Raw genomic sequence first — 15,705 nt, 5'->3', positions numbered from 1 at the left:
GTTCTGGTATCATCCAGGGGTAGAGGTCAACATTCCCTGTTCCCTCTCCAGGGCACCCAGGCTGAGTGAAAGTACCAGAATGCCAGGAAAAAACTTTAAAAGTCAATCAAGAATTTTTGTTGTTGTCACAGTTGGTAGCAATTTCTTGCAATAACTGCCTGGGAAATTCTGATGTTTCCCTCCCCATGATTTTTCCCCCTCCTTAGTACCTCTTTAAATCTGTTCAGTTAATTTAAAAATTAACTGACTATAAATTCAATTAATTTTTTTTAAAATCGATAATTTAATGGATTGAAGACTGCATGTGATTCTCAGAGCCTATAGTGACTGATACAGTATTTGATACTGTATCAGACCCTGTAATTAACAGATCCTGTAATTTGGCAATGAGCTGTAGTTGTGAAACAAACAAATCTCTTTGAGCAGGGCTTGGAGTGAGTTCTACTGTACTTTGTTGTAACAGGAACCTTTGTGAAGACCACAGCACAAAATTTTAAAAGCTGATTTTATGTTCTCTGAGTTTTTCTTCTTGTCTCAACAAAACTCTAGGAAACAGCATAAGCTGAAAGAAAAGGATCTTCCTCAGACATCTCTTCTCTTCCTTTCCAAACCCAATTAGGAGTCATGTTTTGATTGGTGCTGTGCCCTTAAGAGGTCTTCCTGCTTCACTTTCCTCACAGCGGAGTGTTGGCTGGGCACGATGGCTCATGGCACTTTGGGAGGCTGAGGTGGGAGGATCACTTGAGTCCAGGAGTTTGGGACCAGTCTGGGCAACAGAGTGAGACCCTTTTGCTCCCGATTTCTTTCCCCATTCTCCAGCTATGAAATATAGGAAACAATATTTCTGTGGACACAGAACCCCTATCAGTGAGGACAATTCTGAATGCTCTGAGGCAGCCAACTTAGGAATTGAAGACAAAGACAAAAGGTTCTATTTGAAAGAAGGGGTCGGGGGCTCTTTGCTTCTAGTGAACAAAAGCCCTGAGCTTTTACAGCCCTTTGTGTTTAAGTACGGTGAATAGGGAGGAGGCGGTGAACTTGATTTATTACAGGTACTGCTTCCTTTCTTCCACAGGTTACAGATATTTAGGTAGATAACCTCAAGGAGCACAGATAGCCTCAAGGAGCACGGGACCAGGGGCGCAACTGCCCTCAACTTTCCTTCTGGCCGCTGACATCCTGGTTTCATGAGGACAGTTTGCTGTTTACTCATATAGCCTCCAGAGGGATACTGAGTTGGTCACGCCCCACATTCTTGGGGTCTCCAGCAATTCACTAAGTAAGGAGTCGCTTGAGCTGCCATAGCCCGTCCAGGGTTAGTTCTGGCTGACGTAGACCAAGCGGTTCAGAAGGTCGATCCTGGAACACCGGTGGAGTGCCTGGGCCAGCTTCCCCACTGTGGCCCCCTTAACGCCTTCCCTCATCAGCCACTTTTGAAGCATCTGGTAAACCTTTTCTTTTAGTCCATCTCGCTCATAGTCATGGTCAATTTCATCAATCTGAGATTGTGTGAAGCCCAGTTTACGGGCACAGTTTTTCCACTGTTTTCCCAGATTTTCCCTGATTGGGTCCAGGTGTTTATCAGTCAGACTAGTGGTATTATCTGCCAAATGGGAAAGAGAAGAAGGTATCAAGCTAAAACCCATTCAAACATTCCAACTTCCTGAATTGCTAAAAACAAAACAAAACAAAACAAAACAAAAAACAAAAAACCCAAGTGAAGTGAAGAGTAGCAGGAGACAGTGAAAAAGATAACCTCTTAATTATATAGCTGTTAACGCCTTGGTGGACATTTTACATGCCTGCTGGCCCACATGGAGTCTTTGTGTGAGTTAGAATAGGGCATTCCTGGCCTGGTGTAGTGGGTTATGCCTATAATCCCAACACTTTGGGAGGCCAAGGCAGGAGGATCACTTAAACTCAGGATTCTAGACCAGCTTTGGCAACATAGCAAGACCCTGTCTCTACAAAAAAAACTGGGCATGGTGGCACATGCCTGTAGTCTCAGGAGGCTGAGACAGGAGGATCACTTGAGCCAGGGGTTCAAGGCTGCAGTGAGCCATGATTGTGCCACTGTACTCCAGCCTGGGCCACAGAGCAGGATGCTGTCTCAAAAGCAAAACAAAAAAGAATAAGGCATTCCTTCCTCCTAGCAGACATATCTCTGAGCCACAGCTGATAGCTCTGTGAACAAAACCCCTGTGTGGCTACAAGGCTGGGTGTTCTTTTCAGTCTTAGCCGGTGACCCTGTTTGTATTAGACCTTCCTGGATGTAAAGGGAAAAATTACCATTTTTGTTCCTTTTGGACATTTTCCACTTACATCTGGCCAGAGTTAAAGCCTCTCAACTCCTAACCATCACCCCTGCCCAACAGTTCACTTTCCTCTTAATCAAGGAAACTGTCCAGCAGGTGTGAACCCATTCAGTTACAATGTCTTCCTTGTCTTGCACACGATGAAAGGTCCGTTTTTGGACCCTTCTCCCCACCCCCAACACCCCCCCCCCCCACTGCCATTGCCTCTTCTCCGATAGCCATAACCTCTCTCCTACTAGTTCTTCTCTTGGCCCTTCATAAAAATAATAAACGGAAACAAATAAAAATGTAAAACAACCACAACAAACATATTCCCTAATCCCCACTCTACCTCATTAAACCGAATGTAAGGGAGAAAACATCTCATTCTTCCTTTCAACCTCCCTTCTTTCCTCAGCCCTCCATAATGTGGCCTGTGTCGCCACCACTAGATTGTCAGCAGTCCAAAAACTTCCCAAAATATTTGCCAAATTTTGTCAGTATTTCTTTATGGGACAGATCCTAGATTTCATTACAATCTCAAGGGTGCCCCTGACTAATCAAAAGTTAAGAACCTCTGTTCCAGGTATTTTAAAAGCTGTTCTTCAAATGGGTTAGACCAGGGGTTGGCCAACTACAGCCTGTGGGCCAATTGCCAGCATTTGTAAATAAAGTTTTATTGGGACACAGCAATGTTCATTCATGTACGTATTGTCTATGGTTGCTTTTGTACTACAGTAACAGAGTTGAGTAGTTCCAAGAGAGACCTCAAAGCCAGCAATGCCTAACATTTACTATCGGTTCCTCTACAAGAAAAAACAAAACAAAAAAAAGCCAATCTGGTGGTTAATTAGAAAGCTGGGTTCTTAATCAAGCTGTTTTGGCCTCATGACTGCTTTTTCCAGACTATACTTCGAGATTAGCATTATGGGTCCGCACAGTAGAACCCTATAAGAGACAGCCCTCTTGATTTTATTGCAGAAGTGCTGCAGAGGGCATAGTCTTCTCTCTTTTACAGGATCTCCTTTGATGAGGGCCTGACACAGCTATTTCTTCAAGGTCTGAGCAGTAATACTGATGATAATGATGAAAGTTTAACACTTTTTATAGAACTTACTATGTGTCACGGAGCGTTCTAAGCTTTTTATACATATCAACTCATTTAATTTTCACAACAAAGCCATGAATTAAATACTATTATCTCCACAGTAAAAATAAATAAATCACAAATAAATTATATGGAAATCACAAAGATATTTTGCAGAAGTAACATGAGAAAACTTTCAGGAAGAATTATCAGAAAAATTTTAAGATTCTACTACATCCTTCTCACAAGTAAGAAAGTTCAAGGTTGCTAGACATTGGGTCCTTCAAGGGTATCTTACCAAAGATATCTTGGTACTTAGAAGCTGGCTCTTCTTTAAAGTTCACATTTGTGCTGTCTGATAGTGATGAACTCATTCCACCAACCTCCATATAATTGTAGGCTCCAATCTGAATACCCCTACTGTTGAATATGGTACATTTTATAGATTCTTCTGAATAGAGAGAAACACACAGGTTAAGTACTTCTAGATCGAAAGCAAGAGAAAAAAATCAAGCACTGCAAAAAAGCATGGCTTTACTCCAAACATTGGGTTAATTACTCTATGCCACCCTTTAAACTTTTCTTCTTTAAAATGTGGCTTAACCACCTTGAACCCATTAGGATGTCTACAACTAAAAAAAAAAAAAAAAAGAATTAACACATATAGACAAAGACGTGGAAAAACGGAGCCCTTGCACACTGCTGGTGGGGATGTGAAATGGTGCAGGCCCTGCTATAAAGAGTATCACTGGACAGGTGCAGTGGCTCACGCCTGTAATCCCAGAACTTTGGGAGGCCAAGGCAGGTGGATCACTTGAGGTCAGGAGTTTGAGACCAGCCTGGCCAACATGGTGAAACCCTATCTCTAAAAAAAATATAAAAATTAGCCGGGCATGGTGGCGGGTGCCTGTAATCCCAGCTACTTGGGAGGCTGAGTCAGAAGAATCACTTGAACCCGGGAGGTGGAGGCTGCAATGAGCTGAAATCGTGCCACAGCACTCCAGCCTGGGCAACAGAGCAAGACACCATCTAAAGAAGAAAAAATAGTATTGAGTTCTTCAAAAAAATTAAAGCTAGAATTACCATATGATCCAGCAATTCCATTTCTGGGTATATACCCAAAAGAACTAAAACAGGTTTTTGAAGAAATATTTCTGTCAATGTGTTCATAGCAGCGTTATTCACAATAGCCAAAAGGTGGGAGTAAGCCAAGCATCCATAAGCAGATAAGTGGATAACCCAACTGTGGTCTAGCCAAACAATAGAATAGTCAGCCTTGAAAAGGAAGGGAATCACATCACATGCTACAAATGCCTGATTCCACCACATGAGGTACCTAGAATAGTCAGAGTCACAGAAACAGCAAGTAGAATGGTGGTTGTCAGAGGCTGGGAGGGGAACTGCGGAGTTGGTGTTTAATGGATACAGAATTTTAGTTTTGCAAGATTAAAACAGTTATGTAGATGGATGGTGGTGATGGTTGCATAACAATGTGAATGTAAGTAATGCCACTGTAAAAATGGTTAAAATGGTCAATTTTATGTTTTTGAATTTTACCATTAAAAACATGTGGCTAACGCCACGTCAGAAAACAGGTGACAACACAGCAAAGCTCAGCCACACTTCCCAACAGGATCCCACAACTCGACAACATCTGTGAAGGGTCCTCCTCCTTCACCTCACACCTCTCAGGTTCCGTCTTCAGAGCTAGCCACAGCTCTGCTCTACCCTTTCTCTCTGATCTTCCTCTCACTGTTTCCTGTCTCCCTCCACGCCAGACTCCAGTCCCACCAGATTTCCCACTCATCTACTGACATGATGCTCTTGCCTCTGCTGGACTGTTGACTTCCCCACGTGTTTCTCCCTACTTGTGAGTTTCCGACATAGGCCCAGCACAGATTCCACCTCCTTCCATGAGCCTGCACTGTAATCCTAGACTCAGGACACTGCCCTGGGCTGCTCTGTATTCACGCTAGGTCGGTTTGACTTCTCCACTAGGATGTGAGTCCCGAGAGGTAGCAACCATATCCACCTGTTTTTGGATTCCTTATGCTCGCTAGCCTGGGACTTGGTATGGGGCATGGGCTCAATGGCATTCATGCCGAGCTGAATTTGTCAAGTGTTGATACTGTCTCTAAAGAACACTTAGCATATCTTTGCAGGAGAGAGAAGGTGGTCGAGAAGACAATTCTGAGGAGGGAGGGAAATGAAATTCAGCTCTAGGTACCTCTGTCAGCACAGCTGGCCCTAAGGTAGGCTGCCCTCTGGACCAGATGCCATGCGCATTTGTTGCATTTTCTCTGAGGAAGCCAAGGAAACTAGGGACCCTCTCTACTGAAAGGTGTAAGAAATGTAGCATGTGCACATGCATGGCATCTGTGTGCAATTCTGGGTGTGAAGCTGCTGAAACTGGGGTCCTTGGAATCCTAGCAAGGAACCCCTGTGATCTCTGAGGTGCCTTCCTTTTTTTTTTTTTTAACATTGTACTTACTTTGTACAGTTACCTTTTATTTATAGTGAACATCATTTTCTAATATATTTTTCTTTAAATAAATGTATTTTAACAAAAATGAATTGACTTCAAGAAAAAGCATTAAGAAAATAATCACAAAGATAGTACACACAGATCATTAAAAGATACAGATGTATAGATATTAAGGTCACAAATGACTAACACTAAGGCTAAGATATTAACTATGATAATAACAGTGCTAATAACAGCAGCTACCATTTACTGAGCACTTATTCTGTGCACTGTCAGGCACAGTGCCAAGCCGCCTTACCCTGTTTAATCCTCCTAGCCCACCACCTCCAGCTTAGACTGACACTGTGTTTGTCCGTCACAGTCTGCGCTCACCACAGACATGCAGGGAGGTTTATCCTGCACCCCTCTACTGGGAAACTTGTGTTCCTGAGTCAGTGCTTTCTGCCCAAATCCGGCCACTGGAAAAACCATGAAAGTTATGAAATGGAGAAACGAATGCAATATTAGAAACATACTAGAGCTTACAATATATAAATTTTCAGTTGTAACATTTTCATTTATAATTGAGAAGAATGAACTCTGGAGAGGAAAACGACTTTCCCAAAGTCACCCAGATAGTGACTGGCACAAGCAGGACTAGAGCTGGGTCTCCTGACTCTTAGCCCAGTGAGCTTTCCTTTTCTAACCTCACTCTAAGCAGCACAGTGAATAAAAAGGAGTGGATCTAGGAGCTCTTTCACTGAAAGGAAGACATTTATTTTCCTTTTGTTTTTACTGTATACACACACCTTCCTTCTATGGGATGGCAAATTAGAAATCCCACATTTGGTACAGAGTTAAGACTTTTTTTTTTTTTGAGGCGGAGTTTCACTTTTGTTACCCAGGCTGGAGTGCAATGGCACGATCTCAGCTCACCGCAACCTCCACCTCCTGGGTTTAGGCAATTCTCCTGCCTCAGCCTCCTGAGTAGCTGGGATTACAGGCACACGCCACCATGCCCAGCTAATTTTTTGTATTTTTAGTAGAGACAGGGTTTCACCATGTTGACCAGGATGGTTGCGATCTCTTGACCTTGTGATCCACCCACCTCGGCCTCCCAAAGTGCTGGGATTACAGGCTTGAGCCACCACGCCTGGCCAGGACATTTTTTTTTTGAGACCGAGTTTCACTCTTGTCACCCAGGCTGGAGTGCAGTAGCACAATCTCAGCTCACTACAACCTCCACCTCCTGGGTTCAAGTGATTCTCCTGCCTCAGCCTCCCTAGTAGCTGGGATTACAGGTGTGTACCACCACACCCAGCTAATTTTCATATTTTCGGTAGAGACGGGTTTCACCATGTTGGCCAGGCTGGTCTTGAACTCCTGACCTCAGGTGACCTGTCTGCCTTGGCCTCCCAAAGTTCTGGAATTACAGGTGCGAGCCACTGCGCCTGGCCCAGAGTTAGGACTTTTTGATGATAACAAAAGCAAGCAGTAGAATGATTTAAATTTGCAGGGAGAAACTCAGTGTGTTCATTTACTAGCTCAGTACTTGGCAGAATCATCTTTGGGAGCAGAAACACAGAAAATTCTATTATTTATTGTAGATCCAAGTACCCCTTCCCCACTGAAAGCATCCCAGAATCCTGAAGGAGCTGGATCCCTATACATCCGTCATTGGCAGAACCAGGAGCCAGAGCGAGAGTGAAAACAGAAAGGTATTTCTGACACTAAACTACTGTATTTGGGTTGATCACATAGAAACAAGATAAAAAAATGACATATTAAATATTGGTTTAGGGTTTGCCTTTTGTCCACTAGGATTTAAACTATATGAGGGAAGGGACCCAGGTTGGCTGTTGACTGTTGTAGTGCCAGTGCCTGGAGAACTGCATGGCACAAAGTGGGAATTGCTTTGGATTTTTTTTTTTTCCGGAGACACAATCTCACTCCATTGCCCAGGCTGGAGTACAGTGGCATGATCTTGGCTCACTGCAACCTCTGTCTCCAAGGTTCAAGTGATTCTCCTGCCTCAGCCTCTTGAGTAGCTGGGGCTAAAGGTATGTGCCACCACACCCAGCTAATTTTTGTATTACTTAGTAGAGATGGGGTTTCACCATGTTGGCCAGGCTGGTCTCGAACTCCTGGCCTTAAGTGATCCACCCACCTCGGCCTCCCAAAGTGCTGGGATTATAGGCATGAGCCGCCATGCCGGGCCAACCATGGCCCCAGCCAAAATTTTCATTGACTTAATCAGGAATGGATAAAATGATATAATGAAAAACTTTATCCCCAGACATGAAAGAAACAAAAGGACATTTCGCTCATATGATTATACATGACTTAGATGCTGCTTAATGTCTAATCCAATATTTTGCATTCTACAGATTTTATAATAAAACCTTTGGGAAAAATCAAGGATGTTTGCATAGTTTTTTTGGAGAATTTGGCCTTTTGAAAGAAAATGTAACTAAGCTCTGTGGTTCTCAAAGCTTCCTCTACCTGAGTTGATTTAAAGCTCTCTAGAACACATATGGGTATTATTGATAGTTGCCGTTCAGGTAGTTAAGGTGATGTTGGTGAGTATTATTTGATAAAAATGCTGGATATTACATTAAATCACTTCCATTCTAGATTGCCAATAACTACTATCACCTACCTTTTACTTCACCTCATAGAGATATGGGAGTTAAAAGAAAATTTTTCATCACTAATGGTAGTCTTTGGCCTATATAAGGTAAGAAATAAAAATATCCAAGACTTATTTCCTACCTTCAAACCAGCAAGCAAGGTAAAAGCAAATAAGCAGGTATCTTCCCGTTTATCAGAGATTGGGTGAAATAGGACTAATATGCAATCTAGGTTAGAGTCAAAGATGCCTAGCAGTCCCAAGGACCTGTAACCCAATGCTTGTGGGCATCTGTGATGAATCCTAGCCCCATATGAAATATTCCCAGACCAAGTGGTCTGGCGGAGACTATTCCACAGTGGCAAGTTGTGTCTGGCGGCTGATGCTCTCTGTCCCCATCATAACCCACAATCTACAACAGAGCTGCTTGTTGCTTTATTTTCAGAAAAAAAAAAAAAAAAAAAAAAAAAAAAGACAAGACTGTGACTATCAAAGACCCATTTACCTGGTGGTGGCAAGGAGCTGAAGGGCATGGTGGGTGTGTTTCCTAGAAAGTTGGTCTCAGGCACTGGGCTTTTATACTGACTAGGCAGATGACTTGGAATTGGCCCATACCAAACTCTGGGACCTGCTGTTCCTCGATCCAGTGGTCTTGTTCCAAAGCCACTTAAGCCATATAATGCATTGTTCTGATATGGTACTTGAACTTGGCTAGCGAGCCCTGAGGGCTGGTACACTGCATTACCAGGACTGGTTGCACCAGAAGAAGCAATGCCTTTTCCCTCTGTATTCTGAAAATTTTCACGAGGTCTTTGATGTGCAAAAGGGTCATGGGAGACCCTTCGTCTCCTTTCCTCCTCTCTGTTGTAAGCCACATTCTGTCTGGGCTGCTGTTTCGTCTGCCTGTCCATGCGGCTGCCATAAAGATGGTAGTTGGTTTCCTCCTGAAGCTTATTCTGCAGGCTGGGCACATTCTCTTCCTGCTGGTGCTCCAGGGAGGGAGCAAACCAGGACTCCTCCACAGGACCAACCCCAAATCCCTGGGAACTGTGCAGTGAACCAGGCTGCTCTGTGGCTGAGAAGAAATAGTCAACATTGGAATGAGTTTCATGAAACATTAAAAAGTAAAATAAAATCTGAGTGCCATCGTGAATCTGTACTTCAGAGTAACACAGAGAAAACAGGTAGGAGACCAGTCCAAAGCATTTAGGAGATGGTCCTTTGCCCGCAAGCATTACAAATAATAATAGCAGCTCCTTGCTGGCAGCGAGAGAACTAGGAAAATTATACCAAGCAAGAGAAAAGCAGCTGTTGCAGGGATGACCAAGGAAAAAAGGGACTTGGCTTAGAACAGAGCAGGTAGTTGTCTCTTTAGAGCAATTCAGGTGGAAAATAAGATCTGCGGCCGGGCGCGGTGGCTCAGGCCTGTAATCCCAGCACTTTGGGAGGCCGAGGCGGGTGGATTACCTGAGGTCAGGACTTCGAGACCAGCCTGGCCAACATGGTCAAACCCCGTCTCTACTGAAAACACAAAAATTAGCTGGGCATGGTGGTGCACATCTGTAATCCCAGATGCTTGGGAGGCTGAGGCAGGATAATCACTTGAACCTGAAAGGCAGAGGTTGCAGTGGGCCAAGATCATGCCACTGCACTCCAGCCTGGGTGACAGTGAGACTCTAAATCAAAAAGAAAGAAAGAAAGATCTATAGCAGCTCTGTCCTAAGTACTTCCCATGAATTTTCATTCTCGAAGAGCCCTACGAGAGGAGGAGCAATTATTATGATTTGATGGATGAAGTTCAGAAGAGGTTAAGTAATTAGCCACAGATCACATAACGAAGCAGCTTCAGTACCTACACTCATGCCAGCCCTTTTGTTACAGTGAAAAAAGTATCCCTACTTGACCTGAGGCCAGCCTCTCTGCTTGTGTTCTGGCTCTAAATCATTCCGACCTCCCTAGGGTCTTTGCTCTCATGTATGTCCCCTTCCTTCTCCCCGAACCGTCACTTCTCCCCATCAGATATATTAAGCCTCTTTTGCTCAGAACACTCTATGACTCTGCTGAGCACACTGTTACTTCATATTTCAAATATACGTAACTTAAGACTCTCGAATATTGTTATAAATTCCTTTAAGACAGGTGTTCACTTTTATAGTTTCTTCTGTTTCCCTTATGGTCTTGAATAGTATTTTAGAGTGGAGTGAATGAATAAGCAAACAAATAAATAAATAAATAGGTTTTGACCATAGTGTAATTTACCTGAATTTGACCTGCTAGGAGGTAATGCCACACAATCAAGTTGAAGAGACTGCATTCTTTTCACAACTGCATTTTCATTTGAATACTCTTTCTATAATTAAGAGCATAAATACACACTTTAGTGAACAGCAGAAAATACTGAGTCCCAGAAAATTATGAGAAGAATTAATATTTTCAGAAGGTAGAAATTTCACATAGATGTTACAAGTGGTAATTTTTTAAAATTAATGTTTTTCCCAAATAGCCTAAATGATCTTTAAAAAGAACAAGGGTTGGAGGACTCATACTTCCTGATTTCAAAACTTACTACGAAGCTACAGTATTCAACACAGTGTAGTACTGGCATAAAGACAGGCACATGTGCCAATGGAGCAAAATGGAAAGCTGGAAATAAACCCTCCCATAAACCAATTGATTTTGACAAGGTTGCCAAGACCATTCAATGGGGAAAACTGAATATACACGTATATAACAATGACGTCGGACCCTTATTTCATACCATATGAAAAATTAACTCAAAATGGATCAAAGACTTAATTTAAGGGCTAGTGCCACAAAAATTCTTAGAAAAAAACACAGGGGAAAAGCTTCATGACATTAGACTTAGCAGTGATTTCTTGCTTATGACACAAAAATGCAAACAAAAGTAAAAACAATACATCAAAATTAAAAGCTTCTGTGCATCAAAGGATACTATGAAGAGAGTAAAAAAGATAACCCACAGAATAGAGAGAAAACACCTTGAGAGGCCAAGGTGGGCAGATCACATGAGGTCAGGAGTTTGAGAACAGCCTGGCCAACATGGTGAAACCTCGTCTCTACTAAAAATACAAAAACTAGCCAGGAATGGTGGTGTGTGCCTGTAATCCCAGCTACTGGGGAGGCTGAGGCAGGCGAACTGCTTGAACTTGGGAGGCAGAGGTTGCAGTGATCCAAGATGGTGCCACTGTACTTTAGTCTGGGCGACAAAGTTAGACTCTTGTCTCCAAAAAAAAGTTATACATAGAATTACCATATGATCTAGCAATTCCACTCTTAGGTATATACCCCAAAGAACTGAAGAGGCAGGAACTCAAACACATCCTTGTACCCTACTCACAATAGCCAAAAGGTAGAAACAACCCAAGCATCCACCAACAAATGAATGAATAAACAAAATATGGTACAAGTTTAGTATCCCTTATATTAAATGCTTGGGATCAGAAGTGTTTTGGATTTTGGATTGTTTCCAGTTTTGGAATATTTGCATGTACATAATGACAAATCATGGGAACGGGATCTAAGTCTAAACATGAAGTTTATTTGTGTTTCATATACAACTTATATACATAGCCTGAAGATCACTTCATACCATATTTTAGTATGCACATTATTTTGTGCATAAAACAAAGTTTGAGGATACTAAACTATATTAGAAAGCAAAGGTGTCAGGTGTGGAATTTTCCACTTGTGGCATCATGCTGGCACTCAAAACGTTTCAGATTTTTGAAGCATTTTGAATTTTGGATTTTTGGTTTTGGGATGTTCAACCTGTACATCCATACAATGAAATCGTATTCAGCCACAAAAGGGAATGAAATTCTGACACATGCTATGAAACAGATGAACCTTTCACGTTATGCTAAGTGAAAAATGCCAGACTCCAAAGGAAATATATTGTGTGATTCTGTTGCTAGGGGCTACCTAGAATAGGCAAATTCAGAGACAGAAAACAAAATACAGATGACTAGGGGCTGGGAGAGGGAGGAATGGGGAGTTACTGCTTAATGGATACAGGGTTTCAGTTTGGGATGACAAAAAACTTCTAGATATAGACAGTGGTAATGGCCACACAACATTATGAATGTACTTCATGCCACTGGATTGTTCACTTAAAAATGGTTACAATAGGCCAGGCGCGGTGGCTCAAGCTTGTAATCCCAGCACTTTGGGAGGCCGAGGTGGGTGGATCATGAGGTCAAGAGATCGAGACCATCCTGGTCAACACGGTGAAACCCCGTCTCTACTAAAAATACAAAAAATTAGCTGGGCGTGGTGGCACGTGCCTGTAATCCCAGCTACTCAGGAGGCTGAGGCAGGAGAATTGCCTGAACCCAGGAGGTGGAGGTTGTGGCGAGCCAAGATTGCACTCCAGCCTGGGTAACAAGAGTGAAACTCCGTCTCAAAAAAAAAAAAAAAAAAATGGTTACAATAGGGAATTTTATGTTATGTTTATTTTCCTACAATAAAAAACTTTTTCCTTTTAGAAGCAATAATCTTCATTATAGAAAATATAGAAAATTATAAATTCTTAAACCCTATCCATAGCTTTTCTCTTCACCCAAAGATAAAACAACACGTTGGCATTTTTCCTTCAAGTTTTTTCCTAGTTTTATTTGTATTTTGCTCTTAACAGAATGCTTGCAATATAAATAGGCAGTCAAAAAATATTAGTTAAATGAATACATGCATGATCTAGGGGTGAATGACAGAGGGTATTATGTTCACACTTTGCAGCATTCTATATATTGTTTTTGTCTCTTTATATGTTTGTTTTTAGAGATCAAATCTCCCTCTGTTGCCAAGGCTGGAGTGCAGTGGCACAATCATAGCTCACTGAAGCCTTCAACTCTTGGGCTCAAGCAATCCTCCCAGTTTGTCCTCCCAAAGAGCTGGGATTACAGGCTTGAGCTACCACACCCAGCTGTGTGTTTATTGTTTTTAATTTATATATATATATATATATATATATATATATATATATATATATATATGTTTGTTTGTTTGTTTTCTTGAGACAGGGTCTCACTCTGTCATCCAGGCTAGACTGCAGTAGTGAGATCATGGCTCACTGCAACCTCGACCTCCCAGGCTCAAGAGAGCCTCCTACCTCAGCCTCCTGTGTAGCTGGAACTACAGGCATGTGGCACCACACTTGGCTGATTTTTGTATTTTTTTGTAGAGATGGGTTTTTGCCATGTTGCTGGTTTTGAACTCCTGGCCTCAAGAAATCCACCCACTTCAACCTCCCAAAGTGCTAAGATTATAGGCATGAGCCACCACACCTGGCCTAATATGAAAATTATTTTTGTTATATTATTTTTATAAAATTGATTTTCTTTTTATAGTTTCTTTTATTACATGAATATGTAAGTACAAACTCCTTTTGAAAGATTTAAACAGGCTGGACACGGTGGCTCACGCCTGTAATCGCAGCAGTCTGGGAGGCTGAGGCAGGCAGATCACTTGAGGTCAGGAGTTTGAGACCAAACTGGCCAACATGGCAAAACCCTGCCTCTACTAAAAATACAAAAAAAATCAGCTGGGCATGGTGGTGCACGCCTGTAATCTCAGCTACTCGGGAGGCTGAGGCATGAGAATCACTTGAACCTGGGAGGTGGAGGTTGTAGTGAGCAGAGACTGTGCCACTGCACTCCAGCCTGAGTGCAGAGTGAGACTCTGTCTCAAAAAAGCAAACAAACAAACAAAAAAACCACAAAGTTTCAAACAATTCAGAATCACAGAGTAATACCCGAACATTCCCTCAGCCCCTACTCTTCCATTCCCTAGAGGTAAGCCTTATCCAGAGTGTGATGCATATCACACTCTTATTCTCTCTCTAGGAATTTGCATACATATTCTAGAAATACACACACACAGACACACACAAATATGTATATATATATGCATGTGTGTGTGTGTGTGTGTGTGTATATATATATATATATATATAATTTCTTTTTTGAGACACAGTTTCACTCTGTTGCCCAGGGTGGAGTGTAGTGGCATAATCTTGGCTCACCGCAACCTCCATCTCCTGGGTTTAAACAATTTTCATGCTTCGGCCTCCTGAGTAGCTGGGAATTATGCATGTGCACCACCACACCTGATTAATTTTTTTTGTATTATTAATAGAGACAGGGTTTTGCCATGTTAGCCAGCTGGTCTCCAACTCCCGACCTCAAGTGATCTGCCTACCTCGGCCTCCCATAGTGCTGGGATTACAAGCAAGAGCCACTGCACCTGGCCAACATTGTTTATATGTATTACAATATAACATATATAAACATATATATATTTATATGTGTATATTATATAACATGTTATATATACTTTATATTATATAAACTTTATATTATATATATTATATAAATGTTATATATACTTGTTTTTTATATATAACATGTTTATATACATTATATATGTTTATATACATATAAACATTAAAAAGATCACACTGTATATATTGTTTCTTATTTTTTCACTAACATTTAATCTTGAAATCTTTCTATATTATTACATGTTAGTTTCCACCTCTTTCTTTTAAATGGCTATACAGTATTCTGTAGTTTAGATGAATCATAATTTAGGGCATTTACTTATGGACATTTGGGTTTTTTCCAGTTTTTCACTCTTATAAACTAAGGTACAAAGAACTGAAGCTACATCTTTGAGTGCACATGTGAGTGGTATACATTACTGAGAGTAAATTGCAGCAAACTTAGGGGCTTGTAGAATTTGTTGGGTGCTTTGCCTTCTAATAAACTTCACCAGTTTACATTCTTACCAATACTTCAGAAGACTGCTTGTTATTCTGAATTTTCACCAAAACATTGTATTACCAATCTTTCAAAAAGTTCCATCTAATGGATGAAAAGTTGTAACAGACTCATTTTGCTTTTCTCTGTTGGCAAGGCCAAATATCTTTTCTGAAGTGTGTTGTTCACTTTCTTTTTTGAGTTGTCTATGTTTTTTGTCTATTATTTTTCTTTTGAGTTATTTTTGTTTTTTATTTGTGGGTACTCTATTAAATATTCTGGATATTAATCCTTTGCTAAACACAATTTCTCCTTTCCAACTACCTTTCCATTTTTAGGAGGTCATATACAATAATCCTTTTCTTTATACCTTGTGAATTTTATGTGCAGCTTAAGAAACAGCCAGGCGTGGTGGCTCACACCTGTAATCTCAGCACTTTGGGAGCCCGAAGCAG

The 15,705-nt window shown here is 41.5% G+C and overlaps 1 protein-coding gene across 7 annotated transcripts in view; it reads right to left on the bottom strand.

Annotated features, from left to right (window-relative positions):
- Positions 1-263: 263 nt before the first annotated feature.
- Positions 264-15,705, bottom strand: part of RIPK1 (receptor interacting serine/threonine kinase 1) — a 45,071-nt gene continuing 29,629 nt past the window's right edge. For 6 of the 7 annotated variants that reach the window (XM_010338092.3, XM_074398388.1, XM_039462706.2 and 3 more), the window contains 4 exons: positions 10,734-10,824; positions 8,980-9,549; positions 3,680-3,832; positions 264-1,603 (listed from right to left, as the gene is read on the bottom strand). In XM_010338092.3, the coding sequence (XP_010336394.2) occupies positions 1,317-1,603; positions 3,680-3,832; positions 8,980-9,549; positions 10,734-10,824 (1,101 nt within the window). In that variant the 3' untranslated portion in view covers positions 264-1,316. Of the gene's footprint in view, positions 1,604-3,679; positions 3,833-6,164; positions 6,325-8,979; positions 9,550-10,733; positions 10,825-15,705 lie in introns of those variants that run through there. The other variant, XM_074398391.1, reaches the window with a different exon arrangement.

The sequence above is a fragment of the Saimiri boliviensis genome, chromosome 4 (assembly GCF_048565385.1).
Source record: "Saimiri boliviensis isolate mSaiBol1 chromosome 4, mSaiBol1.pri, whole genome shotgun sequence".
Classification (NCBI taxonomy): Eukaryota; Metazoa; Chordata; class Mammalia; order Primates; family Cebidae; genus Saimiri; species Saimiri boliviensis.
This window is presented reverse-complemented; position numbering and strand designations above follow the sequence as displayed.